The sequence below is a fragment of the Protopterus annectens genome, chromosome 13.part0, assembly GCF_019279795.1.
Source record: "Protopterus annectens isolate FY-2018-M chromosome 13.part0, PAN1.0, whole genome shotgun sequence".
Lineage (NCBI taxonomy): Eukaryota > Metazoa > Chordata > Ceratodontiformes > Protopteridae > Protopterus > Protopterus annectens.
The window spans coordinates 88160139-88184888 of NC_056747.1; the positions used below are offsets into that span (position 1 = coordinate 88160139).

General features: G+C 38.4%; 1 protein-coding gene across 3 annotated transcripts in view; it reads right to left on the reverse strand.

Moving 5' to 3' along the window:
* Positions 1-905: 905 nt before the first annotated feature.
* The window catches only part of LOC122817602 (cold-inducible RNA-binding protein B-like), a 936366-nt gene continuing 912521 nt past the window's right edge, over positions 906-24750 (reverse strand). For all 3 annotated transcript variants that reach the window (XM_044090642.1, XM_044090640.1, XM_044090641.1), the window contains one exon: positions 906-1560. In XM_044090642.1, coding sequence (XP_043946577.1) covers positions 1498-1560 — 63 coding nt within the window. In that variant the 3' untranslated portion in view covers positions 906-1497. The remainder of the gene's footprint in view (positions 1561-24750) is intronic.

Below are 24750 nucleotides of genomic sequence, written 5' to 3' on the forward strand. Positions count from 1 at the left end.
TGGCATCACATAGATCTGGTCATCCGACGTCTGATTCCCATGCTTCCCCCAAAGCTAGAAACTGAACCATAATTTAGCACATACGTGTTATCGTGCACACAAATAGAGCTTTGCTGAGATATGTTGATAGCATCTGGAAGGTATAAAACCATAAAACACTTCCACTCTTCCTACAGGAGCTAATAAATCATTCTATGGTACAGACATTTAATCTCTGGCTGCAATCAGAACTGTAAGATACAATCTTTATGGCCTAAACCAGGTAATTTAATTTCAGGATATTTTTCTAAACGTTAGCTTGGGTTTGAGCTTAAACCTCTTCTCTTCCAGTATCCTCTGTTAAAGCATGTACATTTAATCAGTTACAACACAGTCAGAACCCACCACTGGTAATTTTTTTTTAACATAAGCAACTTTACAAATATATTTTGCAACATAAACATCTGTACAAATATCAGTTTGATATGCAAATGACATAAAATTATTTACAAAATTCCAGCCAGCTGTACTGGCATATGTTGCACATCCACTACCCTACTTCTCCTGGCATAGCTGGCAATATATCACATCATCACACACCCTATGATACATGGGCACAGAATCATGCTGTGCTAGTACTAAAGGTAAAAGTAATATACTCTGAAAAATATTACAGGCTAGCTACATATGCTTAAAATAGTGTGGTTTGTTGTGCTACATCAGAGACCAGCTATGGGTAAATAAAATCCTGACACTTCTTGTGGCAGATGTTTCTCAAGTTTTTCTCCATGCAGTCCAGAGAAGAATCTCAATGCATTTTTGCTGCCATGAATTAGACATTCTTCCATCCAAATAAGATGATCAAGTTCACATTAATGCTGAAACAACAGTGTTATGCAACAAATATGATATCAACAGGGAAAGCATTAACTTCAAGAAGACTTTTATTTGGCTCCTTAAAGCTAAAACAATTACAATGTCACAACAGGACAATTAATTTTGATTCAGAAAAAAAGGAAGTTTCCAAGAAAATGATTTTTTCTTACAACATTTTTTCTTGGGTTTAAGACAGGGTACAAAAATACATAGTTACATATGCAAACTCTGCATAATTTTGAATTCTGAAGTAGTTCTTAAACCATGCCAACATGGCTTACTAAATTAAAAGAGTGCAGGCTTCACCCTAATTTATTATGCCAAAAATAAGAACCAAACATATAGCAAAGCTTATCAAGCTTCTAAACATTTTCCCTTTTGCTTTACCAGTCAATAATTATCAAGATCATGCACAGAACTGCAACATTAAATTTTAAAGAGACCTTTAATCTGGCTAAAATACAAACGAGCAAAGTAAAAGTGAAAGTTCTTTCAACAGTGAGAATTTGTAAAACTGAGTTTGCTGGAAAAAAGTATGAATTACTGACTACAAACTGTCATTCGATTAAGTCCAAAACTAAGTAACTTCATGCACAAAAATGGATGGACTACACAAAGGATTCTGCGATGCTTCAAAATTCTTTATAAATACAGCCACATGGAAGGACGATCTCGAGTCAGGAGGGTTTTACTCGTTGTGTGTGTCTGAGGACAAGAAGCAGGCACAGTTTGTAATGACAGAAGCAACTAAGCGTTCACTTAAAACAATTTTAGTAATTAATAACCAAATCATTACCACAGAATGTTAAAGAATATTACATGGGACACAGTTGAGCAGCACTAAGTCTGACCCAGTTACCAAGACAAACATCAAAATTACTTAGTTTATTCATAACCCCTACTCTGAAACCAGTTCTGTGAAAGCTCAAATTTATTTTAAATGATTCTTAGATAAACACAGATCTGGTACTGCCGGAGTAGAGTCTTTAAATATGATACCCAAAAAATTAAAATCCATTAGTCTATTAAGCTACGTTTTGTGAGTCCTTAAAGAGGCCAAGTCCCTTATTAACTATGGAAAAGTGAGAACAGGGTATGCTCACTGCTAGACTCACTGCATTATTAATATCTTGATTTAGATGCATTTCAGAACAAAAACAGTAACACCTGCATTAAGAATCCCAGCATCTAAATGCAACTTTGAGTTTCTTCCCACATTCCAAAGATATGCAGCACGTGGACTGGACACACTAAAATGGCCATAGCTGTGAAATCTGTCTGTATGGCATGGAAGAACAATTGCAGCTAGTCACCTTGCAGTGTGAAAATACAGCTGTATAAAATCTTACAGTATACCTAACAGAAGGGATTTCCTGCCAAGGAAGGCCCAATGTCCAGACAGTATACCAAAGCCTTTAGTATTTAAAAGTGCTGTATGCCACACACACGCTCCCCACGCAAGACATATGGCATAAAGGTGACCTGGACGCACACACTCAGAACTGAAAAAGCCCCAGGAGGAACAGAGTGTCCCTAGTGACAAGGAGGAACATGTGCTTCTTGAAGGAGAAAAAGAGAGAAAGCGAATATTGCAACAGTGAAGAGAAGAACATCTATTGTTATAAGACTTTACACAACTGTACTAAAATCATAGTGTCCTTCCACATCCACTGTTGCAGTATTCCTAAAGAAAGGAAAGTACAAAGCCTCAAAAGGAAACCTGGGGAGGAGGATGTCAGAGAACATCCCCCTAGAAACCTCTGAGGAATCCCCCTCAGTTATAATCAGCCAAGGTTCCCCCTCAATGCCTGGAGCAGATGTTTGCAAAGCCTTCAAGGACATACAAGAAGATGGATCTATGCTGGCCTCTGACAGGGTTGCAGCAGAGGAATCTGAAGCAACTACCAGACAACCCTCTGGCCCTTTTACTAACCTCAAGAGAGATCTGGGGGAGACTGGACAGCAGCCATCTCAGACCTAAGTTTCCCTGACTGACGGATGACCCTTGGGACAAGAAGACTCTGCCATAACGCCTTGAGTTAACACCTTAAGACTTTGTTTTTTTTAAAGAAAATAGATAAGGAGTAGAGATGACTATGTAGGGTTGTGGGATCAAAAGCTTGGCAGATAGAACACCGAGTATGGTCATGGGAAGCAGCCAAACAGAGGAGACGTTGATTGCAATGGTCTTTATGAGGAATCTGCCTCTCACACTAACATTTTCCGTTTCTGAATGACACGAAACCGACTAACACTAAATGAAAAGAAGAAACCCCAAAATGGCACTTACCTGAAAAAAAGGCTCTGTAACCAGCACAAAAGAAAGGTGTTCAGACCAGTGGCAAGCAGTTCTGAGTCTGGTGTCTATATGTCACCTTTATTCCCTACGCCTTGCACTGGGAGCATACCTGTGATGTATGGTGCCTGTAAATACTAAAGGCTTTGGTATACTGGCCAGACATTAGGCTATCCTTGGAAGGAAAACCCTTCTGTTAGGAATAATGCAACAGTGATATGGAAGGACGTCACTGGCTCTAGATGACAGTCACAGCTGATGTGACACCCCAACCCCATGTGTAAAAATGGGCTGTGGATGGATGGATTGCTAGCTTTGATTTGTATTTAATTTTCATTTCGGATACTGGGTTGTAATGGATGGATTGCTAGCCTTGATATGTTGTGAATTTTTATTTGAGATACTAAGTACTTATTAAAGCAGTCTGGTATTTCTATCCCAAAACAAGTTGATCATTTGCAAATGCACGCAATAAAGCCTTGCATAGAGGACAAAATTATAACAGGCCTAAAATGGACTATCCTTTTCTGTAGAAGATCATTTTGTCCTAAAACTAAACCTACACACAACTTGCAACATTAGAACACTAATATTTAAAAAAATCCAACGCTACCAAAGCTGCAAGTTTATAGTATTCAAATTAAATTATTAAATGTAGTGCATTAATGTTGGCATTTCAGAAAATTATTACTCCAGATTTTCACTGTTACGACATTTTCTTGACTCAAAATGCTACCTGCGAGGATGCTTGCCAAAGTGACTACAGAATCTGCCTTCTAGACCATGCAGTGACAACAGTTCATGACATGGAAAGTAACAGATATGCAGACACTTACCACATCCAGCTGATCTTCAAAGCCCTCTGTGGTGAGTTTACAGCTGAGATATTCTTCCTGTCAGCCCAGTCATAACAAGTTAAATACCCCTACATTCAAGGTGGACATAACCTTTTGTTGGCACATCTTAGGATGTCCTTGTGGTAGACTAAAGAATACTTATAGAAGGAACTAACACCTGTAGGGATGGTACCTTACTGCAGAGGATAGTTCTGAAGATCAACTGACATGCCAAGCACTCACATGGCATACCTACACATCACTGTAGACTGTTTCTCCAAACCAATTTTTTTTAAGTTTTAACTCATGGTACATTTCAATGCAGTTATTTCAGTGTATAGGCCAAAGGCACACTTCCAGTCCCCCCACTTATCCTCATTGTAGCACTACCACGAGGATGATATATATAAAGGGGTGCGGGGGGATTTGGTTGCCCACAAAAAGATCAGAGTGTATTCTTTTAAATAGTTTTGAACTGCACTTTTCAATCTTCATAAAAATTGAGGAAGCATGAGTCGTTGATGTGGTGGTGGAATAGAACACCATACTCACACGTTACATCTTGCTTCAAATCGCCCCCTGAAGTGCACTCCCTTGAAGTACCTACCCTAAAATATGTGAAAGGTAGAACTGAAACAAGCTATTTGATAAAAACCAAGAATCAAAACGCAGACCCATTACAACACAAAAATATAAAAGGAAGCTCTCAAGCAGCATATACCCAAACTACACTGCTTAAGGAAGACATGCATGTGGACCAAGCAGCCACCATACTAATGTGTGCAGCACACACTTCTGAAACAAGCACTGGGTGCAGCAGCTCCCTAAAAGAATTTATCCATGGACAATGGCCAGTTGGTCAAACATTGCTGAAAGGCAACACATTTCATAATCTATTTAGATCTTTTTGGCAACTGCTAGAAAATTCTTTCCTTCAGCAAAAGAACTTGCTGAATTAATGCACACAACAAAAATAAAATCTAAATATCCAAGATATGCAGGATTTTCTCTCCAAAAATGGATGTGAACCAAATGAAACTGAACAGTTCAGTCATCTATATATATATATATATATATATATATATATATATATATATATATATATATATATATAAAATGTTAGGGTTTGCTCTTAAGAAAAGTGCTTATGAGAAAATGAAATATGATTACTGACAAACCAATTTCACTCAAATATTTGATAGCCAGCAAAAACAGGGTCTTTTGAGAAATATACATCAAGTTCATTATGCCAACAGGCTGAAAAGGAACACAGAGGATGCTTGGCCTCATGCTGAGGAGCTAAAGTCCTGACTGCACCCAGATGATTGATGTTCAACTAGTGGCACTGGTGCTAGAGGAAATGGGGAGGACAGAATGGGAGTAAAGCAGCCTGGTTCACTGCACTGGGGATGCCCACAGCAAAGCATGTATAACACACCACAGCATAAAGAGCTAGGATGCCAGTGTTGCAAGCAATGGCTGTTTTGTCAGGTCATCGCACAAGCACGGAAATGTGCATGGGACTCCTGTAACAGCTACAGTGGAGCTTGGAAGGCTGCTGAGGGTGAAGATAAGAGTCTGCAGCAACTGCAGACTGGTCCACTCCCAACACCTAACTCTCAGATGGAGGAACAAATGGGTCAGTTGCATGCAAGAGCAATCTTTACACCAATTCTACAGACTACAAAAAGGCAGCACATATGGGAGGGTCTAGGAACAAAATTCAAATACCAAAGAAGATAGTTCTTCATTACTGGATGGAATTAGCATGTTCTGAGTTAGAGAACTGACGTCATGATGTTTTGATGGAGTAATATATATACCATAACCACTGAACAACTGAGGCCCCCTACAGGTGGCAAAGGTAAATTGAATAAGAATGTAAACTCACTGACTGAAGGGAAGTAGATACTGTGACTACATGAAAAATGAACTCTCAACTACCATCTGGCCATAATTAACTTCCCTAGAAGACTTCTTGATCTCAACCAGCACCTTAAGCAACCTCTTGTCAAACAAATAAAATGGCCTACAGGGAGCCCTGAAGACAAACTATATCGAAAGTACAGTAAGTTGAATTTGCCACAATAGTAGATGTTTTAATGATCACTGCTGCAATACCTTTAGTTCTAGGAGTTATATCCTGCCAAGGATATAACAGTCGGCCAGTGTCCAAAGTTTCAGGGCACCTTCCATGCACCCAAACTGTAAACCTGCATGACCTGAGCTAACTAAGAGGCAAGTTTGGGTGTGAAGCCTTCAGTGCTTTCCTGTCAGCAGAGAAAGGAAGGCTGAGCCCTGAGAGGACAATGCCAGGAAAAATAAAAAATAAATTTCCACACTCTAACATAAAAAACACACCAAAAAAATAGAAGGTGGATGGAAGGAAGGAGTGGCTACTGCAGCAGTGATCATTCAAACATCTACAGATATGGGAAGTTCGACTTACACAACTTTACTACGTTCACCGTATTGCTCACTGCTCCAGTAGCCTTGGTTATATGGGTAGATTACCATAGCTAACTGTGTGTGGAAGGTGGAAGGAGAAGAGTCCAGGACCTCCTACAGAATGGTCCTAGCAAAGCTTGATCTGGACCTACAGAAAAAAAATCAAGCTTGTAGTGCTTTATAAAGGTATGTACAGAGGATCAAATAGCTGCTTCTAGAATCCAACCTTTTCCAAAAAGCCATAGATTAAGCCAGGGCCCTGGTAAAGTGGACTATAACCCTTACTGGAATAGATTTGTTAAGGTGAACATAACAAATGTTAATAGCCTTAGAAAACCATTTGAAAATAGTCTAGTCACAGGTTACTGGGAATGATAACATTTTTCTGAAAATCTTCAGTCTACAGAAAAAGGCATCACTTTTCCAAAAGTGAAGGAAGAAAAAAGAGGCAAGGGGCAGGTGAAAAGGAAAAAATCAAAATTGAACGTGGAAGGACTGAAGAACATTACTGTAAGAAAAAAGAAGAGAAAGACAGATAATGACTACATGGCTGAAGCTGTGGATTTACAATACCAGCTGGATGAGAATTTAATACACAATGAAAATAGTGGTTTTAATAAGACCAATGGTGATGAAGATCTATCCTTAGTAGGTTCATAGGTTCATACTAGGCTATCTGCCCTAGGGCATTTATAAGCCTAGCCAGAGTGTGTTTGGCTTTCGTCACCCATTTTAAATGATTTCTGCTATGCCTTTTTTCGAGGTTAGTATACTGTGCCACTGTCTAACAGTGACACAGAAGTGATACCCGGGGTAAACCTACTATCTCCCATCCACTCATCAAGATTCCTCTTAAAGAGAGTCAATGAGGGACTCTGCCTAACCTGGACTGGGATTTTATTCCAGAGTGAAGGGAGCCTCTGGGTTATGAATCTGTCCCTCCAGCATGTCCTATTTATTTCAGTGCTGAGGTTCAAGTCTCTCGAGCACGTAGCTCGATGGGATTTGGATTTTCTGAGGTGCAGCATGTCCATTAATTCCGGGTTGGACATGGCTTTATACGTCAGGCACAGATTGCCTCTGAGCAGGCGGTATGCTACTGAGTAGAGCTGGAGTTTCTTTAACCGGGCAGCATATGGCATCTGTTTGAGCCCTTTGATCCTCTTGGTGAGGTACTTTTGGGGTCTTTCCAGTTGCTGCAGGTGTCTGGTAAGGTACATCCCAAAAGGGGCATTGTACTCAATTATGGGCCTGATGAGGGATGAGTAAAGAGGCACGATGACCTCCCCTGATCTAGATGTGAATCCCTTCATGATTAGGTGGGCTATATAAAATGTTTTTCTAACCACTTTGGCCACGTGGTTGTCAAATGAGAGACTGCTATCAACTTGGGTCCCCAGGTCATTAATTACTTCTTCTGTACTTAATGGATTACCACCTATGTGGTAATTTGTGGGCACTTTGTTTTTGCCAAAGGGGATGACTATACACTTTTTGGCGTTCAGCTTGAGGCCATGGCTCTGGCACCAGTTGTCTGTTTCTATGAGGCCTTTTTGTAGGATGCTTGTGTCGGCTGGAGAGTCTATTATGGCGCCCAGTTTGCAGTCATCTGCGAACTTGGTCAGCCACAGTCCTTCTGTGTTAGCCTGTACCTCCAAGAAATATATACCGAACAAGAGAGGTCCCAGGACTGAGCCTTGTGGGACGCCACTTGTAACTGGTTTGGAGTCTGACATGGCTCCAGCAATTCTAACCATGTGGGTTTTGTCCTTGAACCAGTTTGCAACCCATCTAGTGACATAGGGGTTTATATTTAAGCTGGTGAGCTTATCTACAATGCCTGAGTGGGGTATTGTATCGAAGGCTTTTGCAAGGTCCAGGTAGGCTGTGTGGACCACCTTCCCCTCGTCAATGGCCTTGGTGACTGTTTCAAAGAAATCAACCAGGTTTAAGAGGCAGGATCTGCCCTTAACAAAGCCGAACTGGGTAGGATCCAGTGTCGGTAGGTCCCCAATATCTTTATTATGAGGTCCATGATGATCCTTTCCATAGCTTTGCAGACCAAGCTAGTCAAGCTTATGGGGCGATAGTTTCCAGGATCCGTTGAGGCACCACCTTTGTGGAGAGGGACCACTGTTGCTGTACGCCACTCTTTGGGTACATATCCTGTAGTAAGGCTGAGATGGAACAGTAGTTTTATGTTTGGGTTTAGTTCTTCTTGGAGTTCATGTAGGATGCAGACCGGGACACCATCTGGTCCCATTGATGCTGTGTTTTTTGCTTTGGAGAGGGCGGCTCTTACCTGAGCATCTGAGATGTCAGGGGGGCAGCACTCTGCTGGGATAGATATTTGCCCTTTTGGTGGGGAAGGGGGGGAGAAGTTTGCACTGAACCTGTCAGCTAGGATGTTGGCAATGTCTGTGGGGTTCGGTGTATTTTTTGTCATTTTGGACTAATTCTGAGCATATCTGGGAATTCCCACCCAGGTTCCTAACATAACTAAAGAAAGTCTTGTGATTATCCTTCATGTCCTGTGCAATTTCTTTTTTCTCTCGAAGCTGGCCTTAGACAATTTTATGAGTGCCCGTAGTTTTTTGCTAATACTGATCAGAGATGCCTTCCCTTTTTAGGATTTTGCTCTATCATGTAGTAGCTTCCTCCTTGTATTATATAGTTTGTTTATGGCTGGGGTCCACCAGATAGGACGCCTAACTTTGGAGGATTGGGTCTTGGTTTTATTTGGGATTGCATGATCCATGCATTCCTGAAGGTGTTCATAGAATGCATTTATAAAGGATTCTGCGGTCTGGGCCATATTTTCCACAGGCCCAGGGACTTTGAAGGATTCCACCTCGGTTTTGAGGAGTGTGAAATTTGCTTTAGAGAAGAAAAGTTTTTCACTGTGGTTTTCTGGGCAGGGGCTGGGGTCGGGATGTGAATATCTAGTGAGATTAGTTTATGGTCTGATCTTACCAGTGAGGGATACACTTCTGGTCTGGAGCATACAGTCCCCAAGTTGGTGATGATCAGGTCCAGTATGTTTTCCCCTCTTGTGGGAGTGGCAACAAGTTGTTCCATAGCATTTGAGTTTATAAATTCTAGGAACCTTTGGGTTAGGGTGTTGGAGCTAGAGTAATGCTCCCAGTCTATGTTAGAGTAGTTGAAGTCGCCCAATATAATGGTGTTTGGAGAGACCTTCATATTTTCCAGTGTTCTCAGGAAGGCCGAGTGGGATTCCTGGGTTTGGGAGGGTGGTCTGTAGCAGGCTATACACTAGAAGGCAGTTTTACTCACTGTTAGTTGCACATGGATAGTCTCTGATGCTTTGTGCTGTGCCACCAACCTGGAGGTGTGGGTATCTTTGACGAATATTGATACTCCCCTCCTTTTGTGGTTCGGTCCAAGTTTTGGGGCCGAAAAACATGGTATGAGGTATAACCTGGTAGTGCTGGGTTGCTCTCGGGAGCCTTGAACTAGGTTTCTGTTACTGCACAGATATCGATGTTCTCCATGCTAAGAAGAGTTTCGAGTGCGTGCATCTTGAGGTTTAGACTTCTGGCGTTGAGTAGCATTACGCTTAGTTTCTTATCCCTTGTGATACCTATGGAGGTGGGTTTGTCTTTTGAGCCTTGCCTAAAAAAGGAACTATGGAGGTGGCAAGAGCCTTTGCCAATATCCGAAAGCCCAGGGGTGACAAGTGCAAGCTGTCCCTAGCGAAGCATCGTGGCTTGTTGAGCATGTCATCCCAGGCAGACAGGCATTGGACCCCCTTTGAATGACACCAATACTTAAGCCAATTGTTGAAATTGATCATCTTGTCTTCATATTGTGGCATCATTCTTGGTGAGGGTAAGATGCTACTCAAGGTCAGGGTCATAACGGCCTGGGCTACATGCTCAGATAGCTCCTCTATGTCTCTTTTCATGTAGTCCAGGGAGGTATATCTCAGGTCATTCTCACCAGCATGGGCAATGACTAAGTCATATTTGTACTTGCCTTGGAGTGACCTGAGTGCTTGTGTTATGTGGCGGATCCTAGCGCCCGACAGGCAGCTCACCGTAACCTTCTCCTTGTTCAGCCTGGTGAGCGGGACGTCAGTGTGCCTGACGATAGAGTCACCTATTACAAGTGTATCAGGTGTGTTGTTTAGCCTTAACAATTGATAGAGCAGACACTGCTGTATCAGAAGCTGAAGACTTCAGATTTGGCGAGCAAAGATATTCTTGTAATTGGAGATTCAATTATTAGAGGATCTGACACATATATCTGCAGAGAAGATAATGAACATCAAATAAGGTTATGCTTGTCAGGAGCAAAAACAGAACAGGTGAGACAAGCCTTGGAATGCCTTAATGTAATACACGTATGGATCCATTTTTATTCATGTTGGTACAAATGATGTCATCCACAAGGATTCAGTGACCGTTAGTAGGGAACTGACAACCCTCTTAGACAGTATAGCTTGTACTGGTGTTAGGATGTATTTTTCACAAATCAGCTATATTACGGATAGTCAGGTTACTGTGAATGAAAAGATTTTTTTGAGTAAATACCTACATGGAAAAATGTCTTGATTTAAAAAAATGGAAATGTGTAGAGCATCCAAGCCTAGTTTTGGCACATGTTTAGACAAGACGGGGTGCATTTGTCAAGATCATGGAAGAGAATTTCTGCAACAGATATTTTGCAATATTTGACAAACACTAGGCAGGATTTTTGCCAGGTCGAAAACGAAAATTTAACAGTTCACAGATAGCATTTGATCCATCTCTGATGGCTGTTAATGCTAGGAGCATTATTAATAATAAAAGTTTTTTTTTAATTGGAAATTTGCTACGTTCCCACAAGATTGATGTTGTTATTGTTTGTGAAACATGAGAACAATGACTGGAAACCAGTTCTGTCAGGGTATAAATGTTTTTACTGCAACAGACAGTCTAACAAAAAATCAGGTGGAGGTGTTATGATGGGGATTAAAGACAGTTATGAGACCTGTGATTATTACATGTTCAATGATAACACCAATACTATAGACTGTGTAGCTGTGACAATAACGACAACTCTGAAACATATAACAATTATTGGAGTATATAGACCGCCTAAGTCAAGTGCAGATGACCTAGAGGAGTTGATACATTCCTTGCATGAAACACAGAAAGGAAGAATAATATTAGCTGGGAACTTAAATTTACCAGAAACTGGCTGGAATAATATAGATTCAACAATGTTAGTAAGGAAATTATTCACAACGTATAGTCAGGAACAACAATTTCTTCAGATTGTAAAAAAACCTACTAGGGGACGAACATACTAGACATTGTGTTCCTAAAGAAAATACTGTTACTTCAAATCAAGTTTTACCATTGACGTGCAGTGATCATGGGGTTATAAAGATTAATTTGTTGCTAGATAACTCTGCCAAACTGAAATTTGAACCAATGCACACAAGGTTAATTACAGATTATTAAATTCAACCAGACTGAAGATCCGAAACAAAAAAAAGCTTTAATGGAAAGCCACAGAACCACAAAATACAAAAAACGTACTGCTCGAAATACTACGCGCTTTCACCCATACATTAACACAGACTTCATCAGAGTTAATTAGTTACTGCTGTAACAGACTTTTAAAACCAATAACGTCATGCACACACCTCTTTTTTGTCCTATCACCACTAAACGCATCTTGTATAGTAAAAACAAACTCACTGAGGTTCCTTCATTTTCTAAAAATGCTATCATAAAATAGCCGATACTCCTAATCTAAACATTAATCAACACTAAATACAAACATTCATTTAATATACACCATTTTAAACAAAGTTAATAGTTTTTTTAACATACATTAAAATACGTTAAAATGTGTTACTATACTAACACTATATGTTTCCTGTTAAAACTCTTAATCTAAAACTAAACTCAGACCAACAGTAAAGGCGACCAATGTACCTGTTGCACTTTAAAGAAACATTTCATATTATGTAAATCTTCATTTTTAAAATTAAATAATGTAAATTTTATGAATTAAATAATGTAAATTTTGTAAATTTTAAATATTAAATAACCTTACTTGACCCATTATTTAAATGCAATAAGATTTTAATTTTAGAATACTCGAAATATAAATGTGGTCATTAATTCCAGGAGGTTTTGAGGCATCAAGTCTAAGTTGCCATAAACTTTCCTTTACCTCTAAAAAGGACTTAGCATCACCCCCCCTGTCGCTATGTGGAACCCTATCTACAACAAAAAATATAAATTTATTAAAATTTAAACAAACCTGACTGTGCATATATAGGGCATTAGAACTTTTTTTGTTTTTAATATCTCTTATATGTTCATTTATTCTCAAACTCAATTTTCCCTGTATAAAATGTTGGACAACTTAAACATGTAGCGATGTAAATCACCATTTTTGTGTTACAATTAACATAACCTGGACATTTTGTCCTACTGAAATTGTGAACTGCTACATACGGTCCATTGTTTATAAACTTGCAAGCTGCACAGGACCCACATTTGCTCATTTTGGAATTCTTATACACATCAACACTGTTGACCATTTCCATTAATTCCTTTACATTTTTGCCCCTACTATAAGTAATGATGGGTTTGCTGCCCAATATATTGATGTTGTTGCTGTTGAGCACACTATCCCATGTGTCTATTATAATTGACTTGATCTGTCCCGCTAAAGGGTTGTATGGCAGGATCATAGCCCTTCTGTTTGTAACTTCTGTCTTGGAAGTGATGCCTGTACCTGTATTAAGCAACCCTCCTTTTAATATAGGTTCTATATACAATGCACACACCTCCCAGTACTTCAGCGCGAGACACACTGGTAAGGGAAACCAGTGAATTGGTAAATAACGGGTCAACAAAAATGCCGGCCCTAACTGTTTGCAGAAAACTACAAATACTACTACAGTCATTGGAGATATTTCGAGTGGTCTGGACAGAATGCTGGCCCCACCGAGTTTTAATTGGGCATTAGGGTCATCTAATTCCACCACCACTATTGGTAATGGTTCACTTAAAGCTCAACTGACAACTTTTGAGTCCAAATTGAGGAAATTCAAGTTGTTACAAATGGATAATGTAGATCTGGAAAGGTCGATAGAACTGCAGCAAGTTCCCAAAGGATTAAGGCTATTCAAACTTCCTATAGGATTTGAGGTCAGTACTGAGGGATACCAGGAACGTACTTCATTTCTCAACCGTTTAGGTATGGATTTAGTTCGTATTATTATTCGTAACAACAATCAACTAATTGACATTTTGAAAAAAGAACTTGACTTGATCAACAATAGCATCACTAAGATCTTATTGTTTGAATACAATAAGAACAAATTCGACAAAATATTCTCGGATATTGATTCTTTTGTTAACAAGGGATTGGCCACTAAATCTGACAAACTTAATAGGGACAGCAACGATTATGCCAACAACCAAGTGTTTGTCCACTTCAAAGAATACAAAAACAGTATAGCTAGACTTGAAGTGGCAAACAAAGGTGTTGTACAATTTAATTCTTTTGGGGTCAAAGGTACGAGGAATGAAGAGGTTATGGTTGAAAACATTGATAATTTTAGTGACAATGGTGAAGATGGCTTTTTTAGAGAACCCACAGGTACGGCGCTCGGAAAGAATACGGGAGCGCAACCAAGCTACAAAACAGCAGGAACAGTTCAGGGGGAAAGGACAGAGACCGCCTGTACATTGGAGGTGGTCACAGAGAAACGATTGATCGACACTTACAGCCCCAGTACTACTGGGGGATTGGGAATGCCAGACAGTGTCAGTCTTGTTATAAATGGGAGACCAAAACCCCACTGAACTTTTAGTTGATGTCACTAATGTTTTGTTTGACTACACTGAAACTGATAGTTTCAACATATCCTCGTTTTTTGGTGAAGAATTGCACAAAATGCATACTGAAATTGATAGCAATGACCTCACATTTGATGGTAACGATCACGCATTTGACAATAATGTTGGTTTGAATGTGAACTTTAGCGATCAAGAAATAGATATAGGCACAAACAGCCTTTGTATTAGGTATGACAATATGTGCATATATAATTTTACTGATTTACAGTTGAAAAAAGATCATTTGACCCTTTTTAAAAAAGGTTTTAAATTTGTTCCGACCTATAAATATGAGATGGCAAAAGTATTGATTAATCTTAAATTATACACTAGACAATTGAATCTCAGTATATTTTTTTCTAAAAATGCCAGTCCATAGGTAGACAGAACTATAACACTTAAGAGGCCTAGTTTATTCATTCCCCCAGCGAATCCTAATATTCACTTGTTTGAACAAATGTGTGAATCACAACTTAGATTACTTAAAAAGAAAGGTCATTTTGAAGACAACCTGACTTCAGGTGAAAGATTTTGCCTTGCTGAATTAACATCTAACAAGAATTACAGGGTAATGAAACCCGACAAAGGGGGAGGGGTTGTGAAGTTAAATACTGATTACACCAACAGTATGTTAGAATTGTTAAATGACAATTTAACGTATACTAGGGTATCCATGAATGACGTCAACAGAGCTTACTCAAAAATTGACTGGCAATTATACGAGTGGTTGATTGAGGGAATTACTGATAAATGGGAACACGAATATTTGTTGGTAGACTTTCCAGTACTACCATCAATATTTGGGATTCCAAAAATACATAAAAATCGCAGGCATCCACCCTTTCGACCTATAGTGTCTGCCAGGGGCTCCAAAATGGAAGCTATTGCTTCCTTTGTGGATTTTCATAGTAAACAAGTCTTGAATAAATTCCCTAATATTTTGAGAGACTCGTGGCATTGTTTAGAATTAATCAACAAGTTAGATATGGACGAAAGATTTGTGATGTTAACTACTGACATGATCAATTTGTTTTCCATTATACCTCACGACCAAGGGCTTGAAATGTTTAACAACAGTTTGGATAAGTTTAGTAACCTTAGTGGAAGCAAAGTCAATTTGATAGTTGACCTTGTTGAAATTGTCTTAAAAAACAATTTTCTCTCATTTGAAGGTGAACTTTTTAAGCAAATAACAGGAGTAGCGATGGGAGCAAAGTACGCACCAGTATACGTCAATTTGGTTTTGGCAGACTGGGAAACACAGCATGTTTTCACTACAAAGTTTATGAAAAATATAAAATTATACCTGCGCTTCCTGGATGATATATTAATTTTTTGGAGTGGGTTAGAAGAAGAATTTTATTGAATATATTGACACCTCCACTACATTTTTAAAGTTCACCCACAAAATACATTGTGACACTTGTGAATATTTAGATCTTCTTTTGATATATGACAAAGAAAACAACACGATTTTGTTTAGGAAAAAAACGTATTCCAATTCTTTTTTGCACTTTGGGAGTTGTCACCCTTTTTATCAGAAAAAGAATATAATTAAGGGGCAAATGGTGAGACTCTCGAGACTAGTAAGTAAGGATAATCTGTTTGATGTGGAGCTTACTAGGTTAGTTAATATGTTCATTGAGCAGGGGTACCCTGTTGACATCCTACAGAACATTCGTTCTGAGATTGAGATTAAAAGGAAAACAACCTTTAACCTCTCCGTAGTGCAGTAGCCCAAAGGAACACTCGATGCTGCTTAAAAAACTTCCAAGCTTTTAATGTCACACAGAAAATAAACACGTAAACGCGTTTTAAAATCACAAACACTTCTCATGCGTTTTCATCCATAAAATGGACTTCATCAGACAACCATTGATGTTTAATTACTCATTTAAATATCCAGGCTCATTAACCTTAACCAATGAAAACCCCAAAAGCAATTCAAATGTGCAAATCAGCCTAACTCATACTTCATGAATATTAAATAAATAAATACACTTGTTTAATCCCATGTTAAAAGCCTAAGAAACATCTTAAAAACTCATGACATTAATACAATACAATGCAATAAATATAAATTCTAAAAACCACATTTAATTCATGTATAAATAATTAATTAAATATGTTAAAAAATATTAAAAATATATATTTCCCGATGAATCTTGTTGACTGAATACTTAAGCCACTCTAACATTGCCCCCTAGTGCTGAAAGTTAAATATAACACTTATATTTTGTTAGCTTTCAGTTTCAATAGGGAGACAATACTTAGGAAATCATTTAATCCAGGCTTTTTTCCTGCTTCCAAGTATATCTGCCACCACAATTCCCTACTCTCTAGAATTTCCTCCCAAATACCACCCCTGACATCCTTTTGAACTTGCTGAAGGACAAAAAAGTGAAAACTACATCCATTACACTCCTTACTGTGTCTATAGAGCGCATTTCTCTCTTTTTTTCTCAGAATGTCATAAGAATGTTCATACATTCTTTTCCTTAGTTCCCTTTCTGTTTTTCCTACATAGTAGGAAGTACATTTATCACAAGTTGCGAGATACACCACCCCTTTTGTCTCACAGTTATAAAAGCCCTTACTTTTTATCAATAAATTTCTACCTTCTAGAAATATTTCACTCTTATTATTGACCAAAGAACATTGCCTACACCTCCCACATTTAAATGTTCCAAGCCTTTTATTAATCATGCTTGGTGTAATTCGTGTGCCCTTTTTCTAATAAATTCTTTATACTTTTTGAATTTCTATAGACAATCTTTGGTCTAATGTTACTAATTTCCACTATATCTGAAAGGGCTATAAATTTATTCCATTCTTTATCCAGTGTGTCTCTCAAACTATAATTGTTTCTATTAAATTCCACAACCAAATTTCTTTGAAAGGGATCTTCCCTACTTTCAACCTTATTATGTCCTTCTTCGACTGTCATAAATTCAGACATACCCAAAATGGGTTGAAATCTATCATCTATCACCTTTAAACCTATATTAAAAGGAGGGTTGCTTAATACAGGTACAGGTATCACTTTCAAGACAGAAGTTACAAACAGAAAGGCTATGATCCTGCCATACAGCCCTTTAGCGGGACAGATCAAGTCAATTATAATAGACACATGGGATAGTGTGCTCAACAACAACAACATCAATATATTGGGCAGCAAACCCATCATTACTTATATTCAGGGCAAAAATTTAAAGGAATTAATGGAAATGGACAACAGTGTTGATGTGTATAAGAATTCCAAAATGAGCAAATGTGGGTCCTGTGCAGCTTGCAAGTTTATAAACAACGGACCGTATGTAGCAGTTCACAATTTCAGAAGGACGATAAAATGTCCAGGTTACATTAATTGTAACACAAAAATGGTGATTGACATCGCTACATGTTTAAGTTGTCCAACATTTTATATAGGGAAAACTATTAGAAAATTGAGATTGAGAATAAATGAACATACAAGAGATATTAAAAACAAAAAAAGTTCTAATGCCTTATATATGCACAGTCAGGTTTGTTTAAATTTTAATAAATTTATATTTTTTGTGGTAGATAGGGTTCCACATAGCGACAGAGGGGGTGATGCTAAGACCTTTTTAGAGGTAAAGGAAAGTTTATGGCAACTTAGACTTGATGCCTCAAAACCTCCTGGAATTAATGACCACATTTCTATTTCCAGTATTCAAAAATTAAAATCTTATTACATTTAAATAATAGGTCAAGTAAGGTTATTTAATATTTAAAATTTACAACATTTACATTATTTAATTCATAAAATTTACATTATTTAATTTTAAAAATTAAGATTTGCATAGTATAAAATTTTTCTTTAAAGTGCAACAGGTACATTGGTTGCCTTTACTGTTGGTCTGAGTTTAGTTTTAGATTAAGAGTTTTAACAGGAAACATATAGTGTTAGTATAGTAACACATTTTAACATATTTTAATGTATGGTAAGACACTATAAACTTTGTTTAAAATGGTGTATATTAAATGAATGTTTGTATTTAGTGTTGATTAATGTTTAGATTAGGAATATCGGCTATTTTATGATAGCATTTTTAGAAAATGAAGGAACCTCAGTGAGTTAGTTTTTACTATACAAGATGCGTTTAGTGGTGATAGGACGAAAAAGAGGTGTGTGCATGACGTTATTGGTTTTAAAAGTCTGTTACAGCAGTAACTAATTAACTCTGATGAAGCCTGTGTTAATGTACGGGTGAAAGCGCTTAGTATTTCGAGCAGTACATTTTTTTGTATTGTGTGGTTCTGTGGCTTTCCATTAAAGCTTTTTTTTGTTTCGGATCTTCAGTCTGGTTGAATTTACTGGTTTGGTGGTGTTCAGTTCATTGGTACTAATTACAGATTATATGGAAGCAAAACAGTCACTATGTAAAACTTACTGAAGTGAGGTGTTCAGTTAAAAAACTGCAGAGTGAATACAGTGCAAAAAAAAAAAAGTTTAATGTTGGGATCTAGGCATACAACATCAGGGGATATATTTCCATAACAACAAGATATCTGATTAAGGTGAGAGACAAAAAACATAAATGGAAGAGAGGTCGAACTACAACTTTGAAAATCGAAATAAACAAACTGGACAAACAGATTAAGCTTAAGCATAGTGTGAGACAAGATCAAGAAAAACTTGAAGAAAATTTATATAACAACATTGAGCATAATAAGAAAGCTTTTTATAGATACACAAGATGTGGAAGGAGTAAAGACATACAAACTGATAAACTGTGTGCAGACTCAAAAATTTATTTTCAGACACAACAGATGATAGATATATTTACAAACTCTTATGCAAAACAGGTTGGTTCCACAAAAGGGCTGATAAGTTGCCCTAATGACATCTAGGTAACCCCAGATACTGGAACCAAATTAGATTATATTGAAAAAGTACTGCACAGACCGGATCCAAACAAAGTACAGGTAGGAGACATAATTAGTAACACCGACCCAAGAACATTTCAGCAAGAACTTATGGTACCATTATATCTATTATTCACTAGGTCATACAAATATGGGGAGGTTCCTCAAGACTGGAGAATTTTGATTATTAAACTTGTCTTTAAGGGAAAGGGGAGCAGAACAAACTCAGAGTCATAGAGACCCTTAAGTCTACTTTCATGTTGTGGAGAAATAAAGGAGAAGGTAATATTGGATAAGTTATTGTCAGATCTGGATAGGATGGGACTTGAAACCGTACATCAGCATGCATGTGCTGAACACAGATCTATTATCACCTGTAATATGATGTTCTATAGCAATATAACAGCAGCTATGATTGAAAAATTGTGCTGTGATGTAATTTATATAGATTTAACTTCAGAATCTGAGAGGATCATACACAAAACACTGATCAATACATTAGTGCAACTAGGTATTGATGTACTCTTGATAAGATGGGCAGCTGCATGGCTTACAAATAGGACATGGCAAGTATCATACAGCAACTGGACAGGTGAAATCCTTGGTTACAGTCAGGGTGTCCACAGGGCTCTGTCTTAGCCCCTTACTTGTTTAGATTGTAGATTTCAGACCTAACTTTTTCATCTGATGTGTTCTACAGTCTATATGCAGACAACCTGAAATTGGGTAAACTGATTATGTGTTACAGATAAGGCATGTCTGCAAAATAACTCGACTGAATTGACCATTTGGGCACAGGAGAATAATATGCTGATAAATACATCAAAAACTAAGCATATGAGATTTGGGAGACAAACTGAAAGGCGGACATTTAATTCAGCACATAATGGTTGAAACTCTAGGCTCATTTAAGGACCTGGGTATATGGGTAGATTCAGCTATGAGTTTTTCTAATCATATCAACCAACTGGTTAATGATAGCTATAGAACTACTTGTTGTATACAAAGATTTATAAAGTCTAGGAAACCAAAAATGATGAAGTCATTGTTTATTAGTTACATTAGACCCAAACTTGAGTATGGAATAACAATATGGAAACCCTATAAGAAAACAAGCATGAGTAAATTGGAAAGAGAACAGCAGAAATATACCAAGAGCATCCATGGATGTGAAAATTTAAGTTATTATGAAAGACTTAAATATCTGAACTTGGACACTGTCTCTTACAGATATCTAACAGGAGATCTTATTCAAGTACACAGGGCATTTAGATACAACTAACTCTGGGAATGTTTGGGGTTAGCAAAAAGTAACAGAGAATCGTCAACCTATGTAGAAGATTCTACAGGAATAAGAAGTGCACTAATTGATTCTCTGACAGAATATCTTATGCATGGAATAGACTACCAAATTACATTAAAGCAAATACTAGTTTAGATATTTTTAAGAACAGCCTGGACACTTACTATGGGAACAAGTGTTTTGTTTTAGTATACTGGCAAGCTAGAAGGGTATTATTAATGCCCATGCTTGAAATATTTGCATACATGTATGTATGCATGTATGTATGGTCTGTCCTGATATGGGCTGTCCCTTCTTACCTTTACAAGATATGGACAATTGATTCAAAGATCAGAAAGATTTAGTACTGTCAAGATAGTACCAGAGTTGTCTGTGGACATCCAATGTATGGAGTATCCTTTCTCCCTCATTTTTAGATTTAGTGAAGAAAACAGGGAGATGGATAGTTTGGCTTAAAGTAAACTTGGATATCACTTTAGGCATAAAAGAAGGATTAGTTCTCAAAGAAACCCTGTCCCTACAGAAAAGGAGGCAGGGTTGACTCACCATACAAGCTTACAATTCAGATATGTTTCTTGCAGAGAGCAGATCAGTCAGGAAAATGGTTTGTTATATTAAGAACTTCAAGTCAGGCAGATTAGCAGGTTCAAATGGAGCAAGTGGTAGCTTCTCTAACACAAAAGCAAGATCCCAAAGAGCGTCCCTACCAGTCTACCTGGCGGCCTCTTATGAATAAAAGATATTAATGTCAGAGACTTCATTCTGAAGCATGTATTCACCATAAGGTTGTTCCTACAGGTATGAGAATTTTGAAGATGGCTACTTATGGCAATACATATCCTGAGTTGTTGAGAAAATGGCAGACTGAACTTACAGCTTGGTTTTGATTACTTGAAACTGCTCATTGATTTTTTTCTTCCTATGGAATTATCCTTAGCGACTGAAATCAAGAATTTGCAACATAGTCTGCTCAAGAAATTTCCATCTGAATCTTGTCATGTTAAAATTGATGATGTTCTAGGTAGCGTGGCCCTTTATGAAAATAAAAAGCTCCAGACCAATAAGGTAAAAAAGTTACAGCGTGATCTAAATGATTTATACATGGCCGTGGTTTTTCCTAGCCCTAACAGCCTGAACAAGAGAGGGTTTTGAGATCTCATAATGACACTTCTGATGGAAACAGGAATGTGAAAGAGAACACAGCTATTTTGGCGGACAATGTCATTGAAGAAGCCAGGCCTGTTAACAACAGTCCAAGAATACGTTTAACTGGCTCAGCAGCAAACAATGATGTCTCTGCTGTTAACACAATCAACACTTCCATTAATATTGAATCTGATGCTCCCCCTTTTTCTTTAGTTACCCCTTTAGCAATCATCGAGGACTCCAGGGAGAATCGCTCATGCAGTTGAGTGAGAAGAGGGTGTGTGCACAATTTTGGAATGATACCAGAACAATGCAAACAAGGAGCAGACAGTAAACAACATTGTTTTTAATATCTATTCACATACTCTCACTACTGATCAGCTTTCTCTGTTGGGAAAAGGACTCTCCTTTACTCCCTCACAAGCATCAGATCTAACTGACGTCCTGCTTGATATCAGACTCTTTGCAAGTAATACATCTCGGTCTTTGATGAATACTGATTATCAGCCTGTTTATACAATTTTTAAAAAGCCAAGCACTTTTGTTCCGGACACTCACCCCTTAGTTGAAGTATTTGTTGAAGTGTGTGATAAAGAGATACGTGACCTTTTGAGTGAAGGACATAAACAGTTGTTATAATCTGACACCAGGTCATAAAAAAGCCCTACATGAACTACAGACAGCTTGACATTTGGAAATGCACCCTGTTGATAAGGGAGGGGTCATTGTGGTTTCCGATTGAGATCTTTAACTAGATCGGATGACGTCTATGCCAAGTGATATAAATACATCCGTCAGCATTCCGAAGTATAAAGGGAAGGTTTTCATCAAAAGAGTCCATTTTGTATTTCATGATCTACTGATGACGGGTCTGATTGGTCAAGAACTTTTTGAATATTTCACCATTGATAATTCTGTGATTCACCATGTACAGGCTCCTCAAAATTCATAAAAATCTTAAGAAACCTCCCATGAGACCCCTCCTCTCTAGTAGAGGATGGGTGACTGAACCTTTATTAGTCTATGTTGAAAAGACGATTAGACCTATCCTAAACGAGATAGATACATTTCTGAAAAGACAGTAAGAGTTTTTTGCAAGATTTGTTTGTATGGGCTGAGTTGAATTTCCATAAAGAAGACTTCATTTTTGTGACTCTTGATGTGACATCTTTGTTTACAGTCATTGCTAATGATGTGGGGGTAGAACAGATTTTTCTACCAACAAAATTATGTTACTGTGTTTGTTGGCTGAAATTATACTTGAGAGCAACAATTTTATTTTTGATGGCAATTTTTATTTACAGAAGACTGGTGTTGTGATGGCACTGCATGCGCAAATAGTTATGCTAACTTAGGTCTTGCACATTGGGAGAAGAATTTGGTTCTGGGAGGCAATACTTTTGCTTCCTCCATTTGTTTTTACAGGCGTTTTGTGGATGATATACTCATTCATTGGAAGGATGATGAACATGGACTTAGAGCATTTATTGATTTTTTCGCATAGTACAATGAGTTTTCTCAGATTTAGCTACACATGTTCCAGAGATGTTATCGATTTTTTGGACATCTCTGTTTCCAGAGAAGATCTTAATGGTCTGGATTTTACGTATCCACAAGAAGCCTTGTAAGAGAAAGACTTTCTTATTAGGTTCATAGGTAGGTAATAGGCTATTGGCCCTAGGGCCTATATAAGCCTAGCCAAAAATGTACCCTGGCTTTTTTCGCCACCCAAGAAAATTATTTTCCTGTGCCCCTGTCGAGCAGAACCACAGAAGTGATTCCCGAGGTGAATTTCCTATTACCCATCCAATCATCAAGATTTTTCTTGAAGAGTGCTAATGAGGAGCTCTGTTTGACATAGATAGGTAGTCTGTTCCAGAGTATGGGAAGTCTCTGGGACAGGAATCTATCCCTCCAGCATGTTCTGTTTATTGTGGTGACAAAGTTTAGGTCCCTAGAGCGTGTAGCTCGGAGGGATTGGGATTTCATTAAATGGAGCATGTCCAACAGCTCTGGGTTTGACATAGCTTTGTATGTTAGGCAGAGATCGCCTCTGAGTAGGCGATATGCGACGGAGTAAAGCTGGAGTTTTTTGAGACGGTCTGTGTAAGGCATCTGTTTGAGGCCAGTAATCCTCTTTGTGAGGTATTTTTGCAGCCTTTCCAGTTGTTGTAGATGTCTTGTGAGGTACATATGGCGTTGTACTCTATAATGGGTCTAATGAGTGATGAGTAGAGGGGAACAATGACCTCTTTTTTTCTGGATGAGAAACCTTTTGTGCTGAGGTGTGCCACGTAGAAGGATTTCCTGACCACTTTGGCGATGTGATTATCAAAGGAGAGACTACTGTCCACCTGTGTCCCAAGGTCTCTTATCACACTTTCGGTGTTAAGTAGACTACCACCTATGTGGTAGTTCATGGGTACAGAATTTTTCCCAAATGGATGACAATGCACTTTTTGGCATTGAGCATGAGACCATGTCTTTGACACCAGGCATCTGTCTCAGTGAGGCCCTTTTGTAGGATGTCCACATCATTAGGAGTTTCAATTATGGCTCCTAGTTTGCAGTCATCTGTGAATTTAGTTAGCCAAAGACCTTCTGTGTTAGCCTGTACTTCAGAGAAGTAGATACCAAACAGGAGAGGACCCAGGACTGAATCCTGTGGTACTCCACTTGTCACTGGTCTGAAGTCTGATTTGGAGTCTGCTACTTTCGCAGTGTGGGTTCTTTTAGTAAGGCAGTTGGCAACCCATCTTGTGACATAGGGATTTATACCTAGTTTAGTGAGTTTATCTATAATTCCAGAGTGGGGGATGGTGTCGAATGCCTTGGCGAGATATAGATAGGCTGTGTGAACCACCTTACCCTCATCCATGGCCTTGGTGACTACTTCAAAGAAGTCTATCAGTTTTGGGAGACATGATCTGCCTTTTGCAAACCCAAACTGTATGGGGTCCAGGGTTTGGAGATCTCCAGTGTCTTTGTTTATGAGTTCCATGATGATACGTTCCATGGCCTTGCAGATGAGGCTCGTCAGGCTAATGGGGCGGTAGTTCCCGGGGTCTGTTGTGGCCCCCCCCCCTTTGTGGAGTGGGATAACTGTCG